At 44.4% G+C, this 16,943-nt stretch overlaps 1 protein-coding gene across 3 annotated transcripts in view; it reads left to right on the top strand.

Moving 5' to 3' along the window:
• The window catches only part of LOC126046523 (protein LYRIC-like), a 28,808-nt gene extending 15,503 nt beyond the window's left edge, over positions 1–13,305 (top strand). The window contains exons 6-11 of one of the 3 annotated variants that reach the window (XM_049819029.1): positions 1,016–1,090; positions 2,610–2,708; positions 8,262–8,368; positions 9,082–9,201; positions 10,468–10,597; positions 10,984–13,305. In XM_049819029.1, coding sequence (XP_049674986.1) covers positions 1,016–1,090; positions 2,610–2,708; positions 8,262–8,368; positions 9,082–9,201; positions 10,468–10,597; positions 10,984–11,102 — 650 coding nt within the window. In that variant the 3' untranslated portion in view covers positions 11,103–13,305. Of the gene's footprint in view, positions 1–1,015; positions 1,091–2,609; positions 2,709–8,261; positions 8,369–9,081; positions 9,202–10,444; positions 10,598–10,983 lie in introns of those variants that run through there. The other 2 variants (XM_049819030.1, XM_049819031.1) reach the window with 2 other exon arrangements.
• The last annotated feature ends 3,638 nt before the right edge of the window (positions 13,306–16,943 follow it).

Here is a 16,943-nt window from a genome sequence, read left to right as displayed (position 1 = left end):
AAGGTCATTTAGAGCTACTTTGGGTCTCCGTTGTGCTGCTGGGACATTCTCTGTGTAACATAAGCTGGAGGTGGGAAACTTGTGTCTCTAAAACCTCAGACACCTTTAAAGCAGTGAAGGGATGGACTGCCAGGCCATTAGGCTAAAGATTAGGAGATGCTGATATCAGCTCTCTCACTGGTATTTGATGACTTTTCGTTTCCATCAATGTTTAATTTTTACGGCAAAATTATGTCTCACATTGTATTTCTACTGTGGGTGATACTGTAGATTCTAGAGAAATACCAATAATTAATAACTATGTGGTAAATGGACTTTATGTCTTCCTTTATATCTCTCCTTCTGACTTCTTGCGGGGGGGTGGGAGAGTTATGAGTTAAAAGTTTAAGTGGTTAATACCAGTTTTTGGTTAATTTTCAAAGGATTTCATTTTCATTGCAATCTCACTGATTAATCGAGCTTGATGGCTGGATTGATCGGTATATAAGGCCATATGATGACTCACCTTCAGTAGCAGTAATCCAGTACTCTGATGATTCAGAAAATGGTCTTAGGTTGCCCTTACATGAGTTGCTTTCTCTGCTAGAGTCGGTTTTTTTCAAAGTATAGGGTTGATGGGGGGAGGATGCTAGTACCATTTTTTACTTAATGCTTTCAAAAGGCCAAATTCCAAGCTGATACACGATGACAACTTCTTCCAGTTGTACATAAAGGGGACATCAGTTCAGATAAGTGAGGGATTTGATTAAGCCCAGAGAATTGCCGTGCTGGTGTGACGTGCACTTTGAAGGGCTGAGAAGGTGTACAAGGTGACTAGGCTGGACTCTCGCTGTCCATACAAGATAATTTCTCCTTGCTTGACCCTTCTCCAGCAACAGCAGTGGCTGCAGGCTTGGGATGGAGAGAACATGGAAGGGCTGTAATGAGATTGGGAGCGTCAGGTAGGAATTGCAGTCACCAGCTGTGAATGTGAGATCACATTTTGGGTTACTGTTTGTTTGCGTTTTAAATGCAGGAACGTGGGATATTGCAGAAGTAAAATCCTGCCCTGTGACCTTTGGGACATTCTCAGAGCTGTCCAGGGAGTTAGGTGAGTGGCCTCTCTTTGGACTTCTGTCTGAATTCTTCTATCGCTTTCTCAGATGCTTGGCTTAAAAGTACTCTCATTGCTTATATATGGGTCTTTTCCCTTGGAGCCACATTTCATTAGTCACTCTCCCTTATAGATCTTGCTTGCATCTGCAATCCAGTGCACGAGAGTTTTAAGGAGTGACATGAGAATGTTCTATTGAGCGCTTTCCAAACTCGTGTCTCATCATGGAATAAATAAATAAATAAAAAAATTACCTCCCCAGCAAATTCTTTCTCCGTTAGGTTTACTCGCACAGAAGGTTTCTGTTGTGTTCTGATGACCAACAAATTCAGAGAATTTCAGACCGAGGGAGGGAGCAAATGCCCAGGTTGGAGAGGCCCTGTTAGAGGCTGCCTGGCCAGCAGCTTCCTCTCCGGCACAGCAAGGGATTTTCGGCTTGAGCCTCTCCATGCAAGGCCTTGAGAAGGATAGAGCATCTTCTGGTTTTGCATTAATCTTGAGCCTCGTTTCTGGCTTCCACTTTGCCTCTCTGCAATTGTCTGTGCTTCTCACTGCCTGGCTCTGAGCACTGAATTTTTTAGAGATGCTAAAGGCAAGCATAGATACATATAGATAGACATCTGTGCACAAAACAGCATGTGCCAGAACACTTCTAAAGCCAGACATGGTAGTCAATATAATACATGCCATATTTTATCATCTATTTTCCAACACTGCATCAGTGGATTCAAGCAGTTCCTAATGTACAGTTACTCAACAGGGACAAATATTTGTTAACATCTGCATTTATGCAATAAAAAATCAAGCCGATACGGAGCAAAACTGCATAAACAAAGGAGTTATTTTGGTGAAAGGAAGAAAGGAAAAATCGGAGATGGGAAAAAACCCCTGCTGTATGAAAGCAATTAAGAAAACACTAGTCTGTTATGTACAGACCTTAGAAAGGGGCTAAAGGGATTCATTCAGGGAGGCATGTGAATCCTACTGGACGCTTTAGTTGTTGAAAATAATCATAAAAAAACCTTTAACTCTTCTTTTTCCTCCAGCAGCTCTCTCTCACATGTCCTCTTTCTTAGACTAATTCATTTGGTAATTATGGATTTCTGTTAGAACGAGCAGAAGCCTTCCCACTGAAGGCAGTGGGAGTTGGAGCTGGATACACTGGATGCAGCTTTTGTTCTGCAGGAACTATAGCTCCCTTCTTACGTCCCCAGCAGAGATGTGTCAAAAGTTTACATCTCTGAATATTGTTAGTGTAGCCACTCCTGAGTGGGTTGTTTCTCACGACTTACGCGTGTAGTGTCCTCGTCCAGCCTTCGTTAATAAATCCACTGTGATGAGCAGCATAGATTAATGCGTGGCTTAAATTACATAACATCCAGGCATCGTGACGTAGTGAGCAGATAAAGGCATGCTTAATTGGTTTTAATAATGTGAATATACCTATGTGATTATCTCTTAGGTTGGGGGTTTTTGGTTGTTTTCATTTTTAAAAAAGACGCTTTCCTGTATGCAGATAATGTGAAGAGTAAATCATCTGAGGACAGTCCTTCCAGATGCTGTTGGCACACCAGCTCGACTTTCCTCCCCGCAGACGATGCGTGGCAGGGACAGGGTACGTCTCTTTGCTCTTTTTCTATTGAAAGACAAGTAAGCGCACCAATGCTGACACCCTTTCAGTCTGTTTCCTAAGCCTCAAAAGTCAGGGTCCACTTCCCAAGTGGCTCATTCGCACAGGACTGGTACAGTAAGGGAGAAATTCAGTTTGGGTCTGGTTTTGTGCCAGTGCCCAGAGCTACTGTGAGCTCGGTCAGAGCAGCAGGTGCCCAGCGTGGGACCCTTGAGAAGGGCGAGAACGTGCATTTTATTTATGTATTTACTTAGAAGGCAACAAAAAAAGGGTCGCGGTAGGTACAGTCTTGTTCGGTGCGTACGTACTGCTGTGCAAAGTGTAATTAGAGTTTCTGGGCGGCAAGACCAGCTGTAGGGAGGCTGTCTGAAGGCTCTGGTAGCCCCGTGTCCTCGCTCCAGCAGTTGCACATAGCTGTTGCTGGCAGATAAGCACAGGAACAAGGCAAGCACAGGGCGATCCTCCCCTCGTGTCCCTCCCCACACCCAGCAGAGTGGGTCAGGGACTTCCTGAGCCCGAGGGAACAGCAGGGGCTCTGGGCTTCCAAAAACCCCCACGTGTTAGCAGTCATCTCAGATTACCAAATTTGTGAAACGAATTCAAAGTCATAACTGAAGCATTGTGTTTCGCTCCCTCCCATCGCTGGGTGGGGAAGGTGGGGCTGAGGGGCCTCTTTCCCCGCAGCCCCCAGCCCAGGCTCGGTGGGGTGGCCGGGGAAGAGCCGCAGGGAGGACTGGGCGCTGCTAGAGCACGGGGTACCTCTGCCAAAACTTAAAGTTTCCTCTGTAATACCCAGAACACAGACGCAGAATCCAACTCCAGTGGACTGTAGCAATCGGGGATTTCAGTCTTTTTATGACTGGTAATGTTTTTTTTTTTTACTTTTAAAGGCTGCTTGAAAGGCCAGCGTGGGTCCTGAGTGGCTGGAATAATTTGGCATGAACAGTGTGGCCTTTTCTCTTGACCTTTATGGTCAGGATCGAGTGAAGTATCTATTTATACCCCCGTTGTTGGGAGGCCTTACCCTGCTCTTGCAGGAATGATGGCTGACGAGCCAAGCAGACCCCTTCTTGCTCTAGCTGTTCCGATTGCCGTAACTACAGGAGAGCCCAGAGAGGCTGAATGCATTGAGGAGAAAAGGCTGCGGTTGTCTCGCTTCTCTGCCCAGCGGTAACTGAGACTTTGCAGCAGACGCATCAGTTTGGCCATCAGAGGATTTTATAAATAGCATGGTTTGCTTTAAAGAAAAAAAAAAAAAGCCAACCCCAAAAACCAACCCCAAGCACTCCCTTCCCTTAGTGCTGTTTTTTTACCCCCACGCTGCTGCTGGTGAGCACCTGGCCATTTGCAACTGGTGAGCCCAGGCTCGCCGGTGCAGGAAGGAGGGAGGAAACGTAGGCAGCTCTTCAGCAGCGTTTCCTCGCGTTGCATTCAGCACATGTCACCCTTGGCACGCTGATCTGCAGTTGCAAAGCCAGGCAGAGCTCTGCTTTTTCAGTGCCGTGTCTGTCTGAGAGCAGAACAGATAGGAGCAAATTCAGCAGCTTGTTCTTGCAAACATTGGAGCAGAAGCATTTTGATTGAAAGCAGAAATGGAAGGATTTCTGCCTGCCTAACAGCTTGCTTCTTAGCAGTAGTAGTTTTTTTCCTTTGAATCATGAGCCTTGATATCGACGCAGAAGGGAGTGTCACGAACATGTATTCCCTGAATTTAGGTGAGGTAATGGTTGGCATTAAGGTCTGCGCTGCAGGCAAAATGAGCTCTTTGACAGTTAAACAAGGCCTGTTAGCTCTTGCAGGCCTGTGAACTAAAAAAAAAATGCCATTCATAACCTGAATATGAGCTGGGGTCATTTTATCAAATCCAGATCAGTACATTTAATGAGTCTCTTTGTTTCGTGCTGGGCTGGTACAGAGGAAGGAGCTGGATGCTGGACTCCTGCATCGGCTCGCGGAGCAGATTTGGCCAGCTCCCCGCTCTGCATCAGGTTATCTTTTTGTGAAGTAGCGGTAATAATAACAGCCTAACTCACAAAAGGTTTGAGGCTTAAGTGTTGTTGCAACGGAAAGCATATATAGATAGAGGGAGAGAGGGAGTTAGCAGTTAGGGAACTGAGTGGTTGCTGTGATATGGGAGTGTTTAAAAGACTGATAAATCAGGCTGGTTTTGTTGTTTAACAACACGCTACTAGGTTGACGTTCATTCATGATACATGTTGCCGGTGGTTAACTCTTAATCGTTGTCACATCAGGAGCGCTGCGCCCTGTTCTGGGCTCGCCAGTCCAAGATGGGCATGGGCATACTGGAGCGGGTCCAGCAGAGTCCATCCCTGTGTGTGAACACCCGATGGGGTGGTTGCCTCTGCTCTGCCCAGAGAGTGGGCAAGAGGCAACGGGTATGAAGTACAGGAAATTTCCACTTCTACATAAGAAAAAGCTTTATTTTTTATGGTGAGGGTGGTCAGGCTGCAGAACAGGTTGCCCAGAGAGGTTGCAGAGTCTCCACCCTTGGAGATACTCAAAACCTGGGTGGCTACATCCCTGAGCAACCTGCTGTAGCTGAGCCTGCTGTGAGCAGCGAGGTGGGACCAGGCGATCTCCAGAGGCCCCTTCCAACCTCAGCGATTCTGTAATCCTCATGCTGTCATCAGTCATTGTCTCTGCATATTCAAACAATTAGTCCTTAGCAATCTAAGCCTTCCTTAGCTAGCAGTATGCAGTGTCTTGGGAGCTGAAGCCACATGGTTAGCACTGATGGCTGCAGTCCCACCAGGAGGTTGAGGTGGCCAGGACTCTTCCGTGAGGAAAGGGGGCCCCAAAGTGGGCAACTTCTTTCATCTTCGGCTTTCCCTGCTCATTAGTGTTTGCATACTTTTCATCCCTGCGAAGAAGAGAAAAGAAAGGGGGGTGAATCTCTTCCGCTCCTGGCATAATTCACTTTATTTTCGAGACTGGGAACTGCTTTGGTTTTGCCAGGCACCTTTCTCGCCTGTTCTGCAGGGTTGTGGAGCTGCTGGGGGACTGAGGTGGGTTGCAAGCAAGAACCTGGCTGGAAAATGGCATTTAATAGCACTGCTTTTGTAAAAATGAACAGCGAGTGTTACCAGGATGTTGGTCTATAGATGCGCTGGGAGAGATCACCTCCATTAGTGCTAAACCCACTAGGGGAGCAGGAGTACTTGCTGCTGCACGGCACGTTCCTTTTTTTGTGTTCATGGTTTTCTCCTGCTGAAGGAATTACTGGCCGGTTTTAGCCTGTGCGAGAATTTATGACCCAAGAAGAACCAGTTGCTGATTTAAAAATATTAGAGAATATTCAAAGTTGAAAGCCATTCCAGGAGATGTCACTGTCGAAGGGAAATACGCTACACAAAAGGAGAGGTTTTAAACCAGGGCTCTAGGATAAGTATATTTAATCCGATTTTCCCATCAAATCCAGCAAATTGTAAAGAATCTTATATTGCACTGAATTTTACTCTGAGTTTATTTTAAACACCCCTGGGACATAATGCTTTAGGAAAGGTAATTCTGAGGCAGAGTCACCACTGCCTGGCCAAGCCTCATACCTACCCGTGTGACAAGGGCAAAGCGTGAATGTAAGCCCATTGCAGGAAGTTAGCCATTAAAACTATTTTAATGCTTAAAAAGAAGTACATAAACGTACTTTTTGACAGAAGTTAAATAAGTGAAAATGACAGTCGTGGTTTCCAGTGTGTATTGCGTAAGTTACAGTCCATTTTGCTTGCGCACCCACGAGAGCATCCCTCGGCAGAGCTGCTGCCGTGCAGCTCAGGAGGGACTGTCATTCCTGAAGTCTCAGTGCCATTTCACCAGTCCCTGCGTCATGCTGTGTACCTTCCCGGTAGCCAGAATTTACCTCCTCTCTAGCAGCAGCAGCATGGGTTTGCCTTTATTTTTTGCTGCCATGGCACACTTGTGGTATATCAGCGCAGAGGCAGAATGTGCACCGCATGGGCTGAGGAGCTGGGACTTGCTGTGTCCTCACCCTGATGCACCTTATAGCAATAGGTACGGGGTGGGGAGTGCAGGCTGGTATTGCCCGCAACCGCGACAGCTGAATCCTCCAGAATTTGTGAGCCAGACCCTCAGGTAACCTAGCTGGGGAGAAGCAGCAGAAGCTTTTTGGCGGTGGTATCCCATGCTCCAGCTTACACAAACTGTTCTTCAGACATCCAACTCATTCATGTATATTGTGCACCTCTCAAATCTAGATGCATTCATTTGCCTAAAATACTTAGACTGGGATTTTGTTGGGGAATGCATTCAAAAATACTTATTCCTATCCCTTTTGAAGAAGGAAAGAAATTGTGTCTATGTACAGGGCATGGATTTTAAACTGAGAAACTTGAGCAATGTTTATAATCGTGTTTATAACATTTGGCAGCAAACCGGACAGAGCAACTTTTTGGAAACAGTTTTCTTTTATCATCCCCAGCGTGCTTTTGGTTTTGGCCCTGCTTCAACGAGAAGTTTTTCCATCCAGCTTGGGATTTTTTTGTATTTGTTTTTATTTTAAGAGACGTGATCAGCTAAGAGTTATTATTATATGTTGTGTTTTCAAAGTCTTTCTCCCTGTTAGGATAAGACTTAAGATTGTTACATTCAAACCATTAAAAAATGATCAAGTAGTCCTTTCAACATCTTATGCTGATTTATCTGCTATTTTGCACCTCATTCAGTCTGGGCAAAGGAATTAGACTTGTCTGTTTTGCCTTCTTGCCTGAGGATCATTTGCCAGTGCTTTGTGGAGAGGCAGCTGAGGGCTCGCGGCCAGATTTTCAAAGGTACCAGATGCTGGCAGATACAGAAACCCAAAAGATTTTCAGAAGTTTTTTTGCCTAGCCCCCATGAATTGATCAGAACTGATGCAGGGTGAGTGTTATCTATTTCATGCATATTTAGAGTTGCATGTTAGGGAGCTTTGGAAATCTATGCTGTGATGGTGCCTTTCTGGCTCACATTCAAGAAAAGAAAATGGAAAAGGAAGATGAAGTCCAGAATGCATTTGGTTCTACTTTTTATAGGAAAGAAAATGCCAGTGAGAGCATTAACAAACGCACAAATCCTTTGCTAGTATTACTCTTCCATACAAATAATTGCCCTGAGGATGGTGTGTTGCAGTGAGTGGAAGAGCCTGCTGTGTCTGCCAGTGTTTCTGGATATGCCTGAATCCTTCTCCATGAAATTAAAAGAAAATGTTTGAGAAGCCATGCTATTAGTTTTGTACGGCTTGTTTTCCTGAAGCGCAGGCTGGAAGGGCTTTTGTTCCCGTATGTGTTTTTCTGCCCGTCTTTAATTTTCCTCCTGTCCTGAAGAGTGCAGTCACTAATTGTGAATTAGCAGTCAACGTACACTTTTTTAAATACATTTAAGACGCATGCGCATACATGCACACCCAGACATCCCATTGGCAAGCAGGAAGATGACAGATACTCTCTGCAGCGTTTGTGTTACTAGTGTGAACCTGGGAAGCAGTATGGATTTGAACATAACTCACTCATATGTGTGTCCTACTAGATGATCCTTCAGCAGTTGACCTAGATTCTGACTGGAAGGCTCCCACGGAAGAGTGGGGAAACTGGACGGGAGATGAGGAGCATCAGACAGGGGACGAAAAGGAGAAGGTGAGGCAGTGGCATTGATGACCAAGGGAGATCTGCTTCCCTGGGGTCAGCCAGACTGGGGTGTCCAGCCCAGCCCTAGAGCCGGGCTCCTCCGGTCAGGAGGGCTGTCTCACCCTGGGAGGAGGCACTTAGTGTGGTCACTCCCCTGAGTGACCTTTCTGAGAAGCTGGAGCTGGGGGACGCACTCGCAGGACATGTGAGATGGGTTAGGGTAGCTGGCTGGTTCTGGGAAATCATGATCCGGACGGCATTGCTGTCCTGAGCAGCAAACATCAGGCGTTTGCCACCCTGCGGGAATGAACTCTTTCTACTGCTGCTGACCTTCCCGAATACCTGGGACTTAAAAGAGGTGTACAGCGTCCACAGCCGACACCAGCCTTCACACCTTCCCAGGCGATTGGGACGCATTTATTTAAGTGAGAGGGTTTGCTGACAGTCATACAGTCGTAGCTTAGGTGGAGAGGTAGAAGCAGAAGGCTTGCTGTTTAAATGCTTTCTAGAAGCCCAGGGAAATGTCCCTCCTTGGCAGCAGTGGGAAAGAGTGCGCTGAGCTTTTTGCAAACAGCTGTCTTAAGCCGAGGTGTGTACCTTATCCAGAGAAATGCCCTGCTCGTATGCTGTCAGCACACACTCTTGGAGGTAATCAGTTTTCCTGAAAAAAACAGGAATCAGACGTCCCAGACCTCCTCTTATAAAATCTCTGATGATTTCAGGATTTGCCAAAAGGCAAAGCAGGCATTCATTTCTGCCTTTCCGGACTCGAAAGCAAAACACAGGAGAAGAAGAAAAAAACTGAAGTGAAGGAAGCAAGGGGTGGAGCTGGACTGAGGCATGTGAGTATTTTGTATTCCCAGAGTAGCGTCTGGTTTTCCAAGAGCAGAGGGGGATGTCTTCTCCATTAGGATGATGTGACCTAAGGGGGGCTTTTCTTCCTCTCCATCTTCTGGCTTCCTCTTCTCTTTTCTTTTCTCCCTGCCCTCCCATAAAAGAAGGGTGAGCACCGTGACCAGTGGGTTTTTTGCAACACGGTATTCCCTAACATACTTACAAAACAGTTTGATTTTGCAATGCAGAGAGGAGCAGATGGCTTTAATCATGGAAGAAAAAATGCTTTCTCAGGCAGATGCACTCCAAGTTTAGTGTACAACGGGGCTGTGTTTTATCTATGGCAGAAGGTCACCTGGAGATATTAACAGTAATGCAAAGGCGGTTCCCAAAAGCCAGTGTGAAGATAAAGCGAGACCAATGTTATACCAGTGAAAAGCTTATTGAGAGAAAAATGCCTCAGAGTGCAACAGACAAAGGCTGTGGAAAATGTCAGCTCATTTGGGATGGGAAGTACAAAGGAACAGAGTGTTGACTGGGTTTTGGACCAGTCCTTGGCTGGGATGTCCTTGCTGCTCAGTGAAATGAGGAAAGGGCAGGGGGGGGAGCACCCCCCAAAATGTCCTAATTGTTTTTTTAGCAATACATTGCTCTGGACTCATACAGCTGTGTAGTATTATTTTGTCTTCCCCTCAGACCCACTGTGGTCTCTCCTGATCCTTGGGACAATTGTGCTCCCTGAACTTCTGATGCTTCCATTTTAAGGGAAAAGCTTTTAACTAACTCATTGACCACAATCCTTCCAATGGTCATTAGGACAGCCCATGAGTCACCAGAGTGCTGCCAGGCCTCTCTCTCTCTCTTGCACATCCAATTAGTTGCTTTAGCTTTGTATGTACCTTAATAAATAATCTTAATAGTGCTGTGGGCTGTGGTCATTTAGCAGTCACTGGGCACATCTTAGTCTTCAGTCTTACTATACAATTACAGCACTTTCACCTCAATATATCTTGCTGTTCTTCTATTCACGGGGGAAAACAAGGGGAAAGATGGTAGTGAAAGGCAATTTCAATACTTTAATCCTTTCCAAAACAAATAAACAGGAGGTAGGTAGATGACATGGCAGAATGTTCTAACCATTTAAAAACTAATTTGTCCTGCAGTTTCTTTAAATACTCTAATTCCCTCCAATAATGACATTTTCTCTCATATTTTGTACTTGCATATGCTTCGTTTAACTCATATGCTTAGTGAAGCATATTGTTTCAATTAAGCCCCAGCAAGGTTTGGAAACAAGAATGGAAGAAGGCCCAAGGGACTTGATATCTACAAAACATAGCAGTGATGCAGTCTGTGCTTCCTTCAGAAAATCCTTGGACGTTGCTAATAATTCACCCAATAACAGTAAGTGATTGGTTTTGCACATCTGATGAATTTTGGTTTCAGAATAATGCGTAATCTGAGAAGTGTTCACAAATGCATTTTTTAAGTGAATACGCAAAATGCTTCTCCTTTAGCTGTACGTGTTAATTCTTAGAGAGGCTCTGTTCTATTTTTTTCTGTGACACATAGCTGTTCCCGCTCCTGCCAGAGCTAATGAGCAAAACTGCTATTGCATTTAGTGGGAGTAATTTTTGCACAGCACTTTTAAATGTGAAGCGGAAGCAAATGTATGTGTGAGTCAGAGCCCACTAGAAACATACAGAGCCCTCCCCATGACTTTGGATTACCCTTGTAAGTAGTTGGCTCTTGTAAAACACATCTAAGAACCCCAAAATACCCTTCTTCAGGCGAAAAGCCAGCACTTCCCAGGGACGTGATTGCACATGGAAGGTTTGTGCACTGGCCCCTGTTGTTTGTGTGGCAGATGTACCTGGAAAAAAGGAGAGGAGGAAGAGGAAGAAAATGAAGAAAGAGACTTGAGGGAGCTGCGCAGCTGCCAGAGTGACAACCCAATGGGGCAGGCATGCCGATGAGCTGCAAGGATTCTGCTTTCTGCGATGCCGCGCTGAGCCCAAAGGAAAGAGAGGCTCTAGGAGACCTCCCAGCAAGAGGAAGAGAAGAGGAGCAGTGAGCCAGAGAGCGTGAGTGTGTGAGAAAACGGAGAGAATGAGCACGCTGTGCACAGGAGGTGGCATTGAACTAGTGTGGCTGTTCATTACAAACTGCTGCCCTTGATTAAAAGCTGTTGAATGGGTTTTGACTGGTCGCATTAAGTCCTTTCAGTTTTTCACTGTCATGTTGTTTGTCAACTTGTAATGTTATATGCCATTGTAGAAATGGTCGGGACGTACCTGACCGTGATTGTACTTAATTTCCATGGAGGGTCCACCAGCTAGTCTGGTCTCCTCTGGCATTTTTGCAGAGGTGCTCTTCAACAGGCTAGTAATGTACAGAAGGAAGCATTGTTCAGAGACAAAGGGAGAATAACATGGATCGTTCTCAAACCTCCTAAATCTTTTAAATCCTTGTGGGCTGCTACAGTCAGCTTTTTGCCTCATACCCTGACATGTAAGTATAAACTTTTCACCCACGTCAGGCTAGCTTGCTCCACAAGGGAAAATTTCTAAAGGAGGTTTTAAACTTATTTGGAAAGATGGTCTAAACCCTTTTTTTCTCCTCAGATTTCATGGTGGGCTGAAGTTTAAAGTCTGTATGTCCAAAGCATGTTGCATTTGTACTTATAGTAGACTGAAGTAACTTTTTGAAATCATTCTTCTTAATCTGATGTTTGGAAGTTTTTATCATTTTGTTACTTAAATATTCTAATGTAAACTAAATTTGTGGCCAGAATCTTTTAAAATGTCGTTTTAGTATTTATTGAAGAGTCTGTATTTCTCATTGTCAGGGGGCTTATAGTATGGAGGAGGGAATGTGTTGCAATTGAATAGTGTTTTATAAATAATGCTGAGCTGACACCACTAAAAGCTGACGCCCTTTATCCCTAGAGGAGCCGCAGCTTTAGTGGTAGCTGCGAGGGTTTCTTCGGATGGTCCTGAGACTCTGCCTCCACCTGACCCATCCTAGGAGTGCTGCCTCAAAGGATGAGACAGTGATTGTCAAATCTCCATCTGCATTCGACTTTGTGTCTTTGGAGATTGTGTGGGAAGATTCTGTTATTAATGCATGTTAAACGTATGCACGGACCGTTTGTAGACATTGGGCTGATGCTGTGAAACTCATTTCACGTAGGACACTGAGTAACCAGGGATGTTTGTTAATGGCGTTAAAGCTCTACAGCAGCACTCCTGTTTGCATCAGGGAGCCAGAAGAGAGCTCTGTGGTTCTGCCATCACAGCCACCCAGTCCCTGAGGCTGGCTTGTCTGAGCTTTACCTGCAGCTCAATACTTTTACCTGATAGCCTTCATCTGTTGCATACCTGTCAAAGCAGCTATATCCTTCAGAGAAGCAATTAATTGCAGCAATGTATTTGTATTTGGAGTTTAGCTACTGTATGTTAAAGGGCAGTTCTCTTGTGCTGTGATTTTGGGGGTAGCTAGCTGTACAGTGTGCCCTGAAATTTAGCACAGCAGGATTGTTTCAAACAGACAGGTGAGGGGTAATCTTAATTGTTACCACTTAGCAGCCCATTGTCTAGAATCTGCACATCTTGGTGTTTGTGTCTCAGTATAGGGGAAATACAGGCAGTTTATGAATGGACTCAATAGACCAACCAGATTTTATCTGGAAAGTAACTGGTTTGGAGCAGATGCATAACAAGAAAATACATGGCCTCACTGGCGAAACGAGTACAGCAAGTCCAAGGATTTAGACGATGTGTTAATGGGTATGTGGGTAATGAGTAAAGTTCTGCTATCTCTGAAGCCAATGGAAAACATTCATTGACCTCATTGGGGCCAGGATGTTGCCTAAGGTCTTTGTTTAGCATTGAAGATAACCTCTGTCATCCAAAAAAAAAAAAAAAAAAAAAAAAGAAAAGAAGAATGAAAGAGATGATGGAGAAGCTCACAATATTGGTAGACTCCAGATTGTTTCTGCTTTTTTCTCTATATCTGCTTGGTAACTTTTTGATGTCTGTGTAATTATGGTTTTTTTCAACATGTTACAGTATTTCAAATGTTCATTGTTTTTATAATTAAAAAATCAAAACTTTTTGCCCAAAGCCCAGCCCTCATGAGCAGTTTTATTTAATGAGTTTGTATGTATGTGAGTAAGAGCACGTGGTTTTGGCTAAAAATATTTAATTTTCAAGCTTCTAAGGAGGTACTGTAAATGTTTTTTAAGAGATTTCCTTCATCTGAACCCCTTTATGTTTAGGAAATCATTATGACGCTCTTCTGTTGTTGGGATAAAAGAACAATCCAAACCTGTAACACTGAGAAGTTGACTGTGGTGCTGATGACAAGCAGCTACAAATTATATCACCCAGGTTTTCTGTCAAATTCATCAGTCCGCTCTTACTGATGGACTCTTACCATCAGCGGTATCAGGATAAGAGCTGTATTTTTCTTCTGCCTCCACTGTTTCACAGATGGGAAGCCATCACTGTAATACAGATGGGCTCAATGCTTTATAGCAGCACATTATTTAATACCACGTTCTAATGTAGGCAAAGAAAATACACTCCCACAACTAAATACTGTTGATTGTAGGCTTTCCTGAATAATTGCAAAGCTCTCTTCTGGGCAGATTCGGTGGCTGTGTGCTGTTTGTGTGATTCACCTGCTGTACCGGTACCATTGGTGCGGGTAGTTGGGAGGGGTACGTCGGTACCGTTGGGTTGATGTGGCCGGGGTAGTGCCGGGAGCCTTTCTGCGCCGCATCCCCCAGCACTGCTGCTACGCCGGCTCCCAGGGATGGGAAAGCGTGCTCAGGGCCTGGTTCCTCAGCGAAGGGGCCGAGTTTAAAAAACTAACCAAACCAAAACACAAAGCACTCGGCAACTGCTGCTGACTTCCATTCTTTCACTTCCTAGTCCTCAGGGGCTGAAAAAACATCACTCAGCTTAACAAATGGTCTTTGCAGATGGCCAGTGCCTTTGAAAAGTGGACCTTTGAGCCCCTTATGAAATTCCCCTTTCCTTTCATCGCTGCTTGTTCAGGCTACTCCCTGGTTTCTATGCTTTTAAGACATGTACCCCCTTCTCTTCTGTGAGAATTAACCATTCTGTGCAGATCATCAGCCTGCTATGCTGCTTGTGGCACCGGGAGTGTTAAACAAATGCACTTGATATGCTAATTCTGCTAGTCTCTGATCTTTACTGGCGGGAGACTAGCATAAGTCCTCAGACAGGAGATTCAACATCCCTCCAACAAGTTGTAGCATTGCTCCTGCTATGGCTGAATGGTTTTATCCTCCACATAACTTATCCCTTAGAAGGGTAAATCTAGAGTAGCCTCTCTTTACTCATTCATCAACCCAGTTTCAGTCTAATTGCCAGTTCATGGGCCAGATCCAGCTGGCTCCCCTGCCTTTTCCCTAAGCAATTTATTAGTTGCTTGAGTGGCACATGCCTCGGGAACAGCCAAAAGATCTCCCTGTGCCTGCAGACAGCCCAGCCGCTGGAAATCAAGCCTCTGGTGCAGCTTCGGCGTGGGAGGCAGGATGAAGTGTGGCTGGGAGAACATCTATGATCTGGTTAGGGGCAAGCAATTAGTTGTTACAGCAGCAGCTGCAAATGATGAAATACACTGCTTTAAGTTTCAACTTTCTCTTAAACTCAGTCTGCTCTATTTTTGTAATGATGCTCTTTCTTGTGGGAAGCCTTTTGAAGGTGGAAGAATGGCTATATCCCTAATAATAGGGCTGTATCCGTAAGCGATGGGTCCCTGAGACAGTATCTGAGGCATTAAGATGTGGTTAATGCCGTAATTGATGAACTCCTGACCTACAAAGCTGTGTTTACTCATAGACTGCAGTATGCAGATGCAGAGGCTGAAGCTTTGCTTCACACTCAAACTATGGTGTAAAGCTGTCAGGGTTAAGTGGGGCAACTGTGGAGAAGAATTTGGCCTGCTGTTCCATAATTATCTGTAATTGATCATTGTAATTATCTATAATTATCAAGGTTCCACCCAATCTGCAGTTCAGTGGCACAGCTAACATATCTGCAAGAGCCCAGTATCAGGTAGAAATGCTAATTGCTTGGCAGAAAAGAATTTATTTACTATGCTAACAACACAGGCCTGCTCCATTAAGGGTAGCTGGCTCCTTGCAGGAAGAGAGGATTTTTAAGTCATGGGCTACAAAGATCAGATACAGGAAATCTTGTCCTTCTGTGATCGTACTGAACCAGACTCGGGGGTCTTTTCAAGGCAGTTGAACTTTCCAGTATGTGCCATCCCTGACATTCAGCTCCGCAGATGTTCTCATCTGCAAAGGGTGCGTCCTCCCAAACTGAAAGGACACTGTAATGCATTGGTCTCAGAAACAAACTCCCTGTTTCTTCTTGGGAAAAAGTCACCGTAAAAGGAATTGACCCTTGTATTGTCCCATCAAGAGAATATTAGAAACTTGGTAAACTTCTTGTCAAACTTTGACTTCTCTTTGCATGCCCTATTTTCCTTTGGTAGTGGTTCTGTGTAGTGCAAGTTACAGAGATGTGGTAACTTACTTTATCGCGCACTTCTGGCAGCATCAGCTGCCTGCCACTGTGTTCCTCCTGGAAATCTTTGCCAACGTCCCAATCTGCAAACCCATTCGAAGAGCCGATGTGAAAAGAAATAACGAAGGTAACTCTTTCTACTGCGCTGAGCGGGTAGTGTTCAGGTCCTCCCTCAGGTTCCTCCCGTTCACCCTGCCAGGATTCATGGAGAGGCCAGTCCGGGCTGAGGGCTGGAAGGGGGAGACTGCCACTAAATACAGGACATTTCCCATTTCCAGCACTCACTTTTGGTCATGTGAAAGTACTGAGATATCAAAATTGCAAGTACCATTTTAGATTATGTTATTTTTAGACATTTTGATAGCTCCTCAGCTGTATGAAGGCTGATATAAATGAACCACAGCTCTTTTAGTTTAGCAGATTTTGATACTCTAAATGAATACAAGAATTTTTATTCAGTGTTTGATATTCAGAAAACCTGAGCGTACAGCGAGTAACCCAGAAACACAGTCTTGTGCTAATAAAAGTTTTACGTCATGCTGTGATATTTTAGCTGCTTTTCTAACCCTGACTTTCTGATCCATCTGTTGTGAGTTAAACTGTTTGGAACTGAGTTAAATTGACTCTTGCTGGTAAAAGATAATTCATACTGTTAACAGCAATCAACTAGAACAAAAAGTACAGAAGCTTGGAACATTACATTAGGAAACCCAAAGTGATGTTGATTAATTCAATAAACAAAAGTAAAATCCAATAACCACAGAACTCATTGCCATACATTCTTACTGCTTTCTTATCTCGTTTACAAGAAACCACTGATTCTCTGAATTAGCATGTTTTCTTGAGCAGAATCCATCTTGGAGGAAAAGGCTGGTAAAATTTGTTAATGCTGACTTCAGGATATCTAGGATTTCACTGTGTGAGTCACCAACAGGAAAGTTCCCCTCCTGACTAATTTATTTTAGGGTTTTTTTTTCCCCTCATTGATATGTTAATGCTTTGCTTTTACTCCAATACATTCTTATCATTTTTAAGGAAGCAAAAAGCCAATCTGTGCTCTCAGCCCAGGTATTTTTCACATCTTCTGCACCAATTCTATTGATTTTTCTAAATTCTATTGAAGGGATCCAGTGTTACATACAGCAGTATCTATGTAAAGACATAAGTTTCGCTGTGATGTTGAA

The sequence above is a fragment of the Accipiter gentilis genome, chromosome 16, assembly GCF_929443795.1.
Source record: "Accipiter gentilis chromosome 16, bAccGen1.1, whole genome shotgun sequence".
Taxonomy (NCBI): Eukaryota; Metazoa; Chordata; class Aves; order Accipitriformes; family Accipitridae; genus Astur; species Astur gentilis.
The sequence above is the reverse complement of the archived record's forward strand: the minus strand, read 5'-3'. Positions and strand labels throughout refer to the sequence as shown.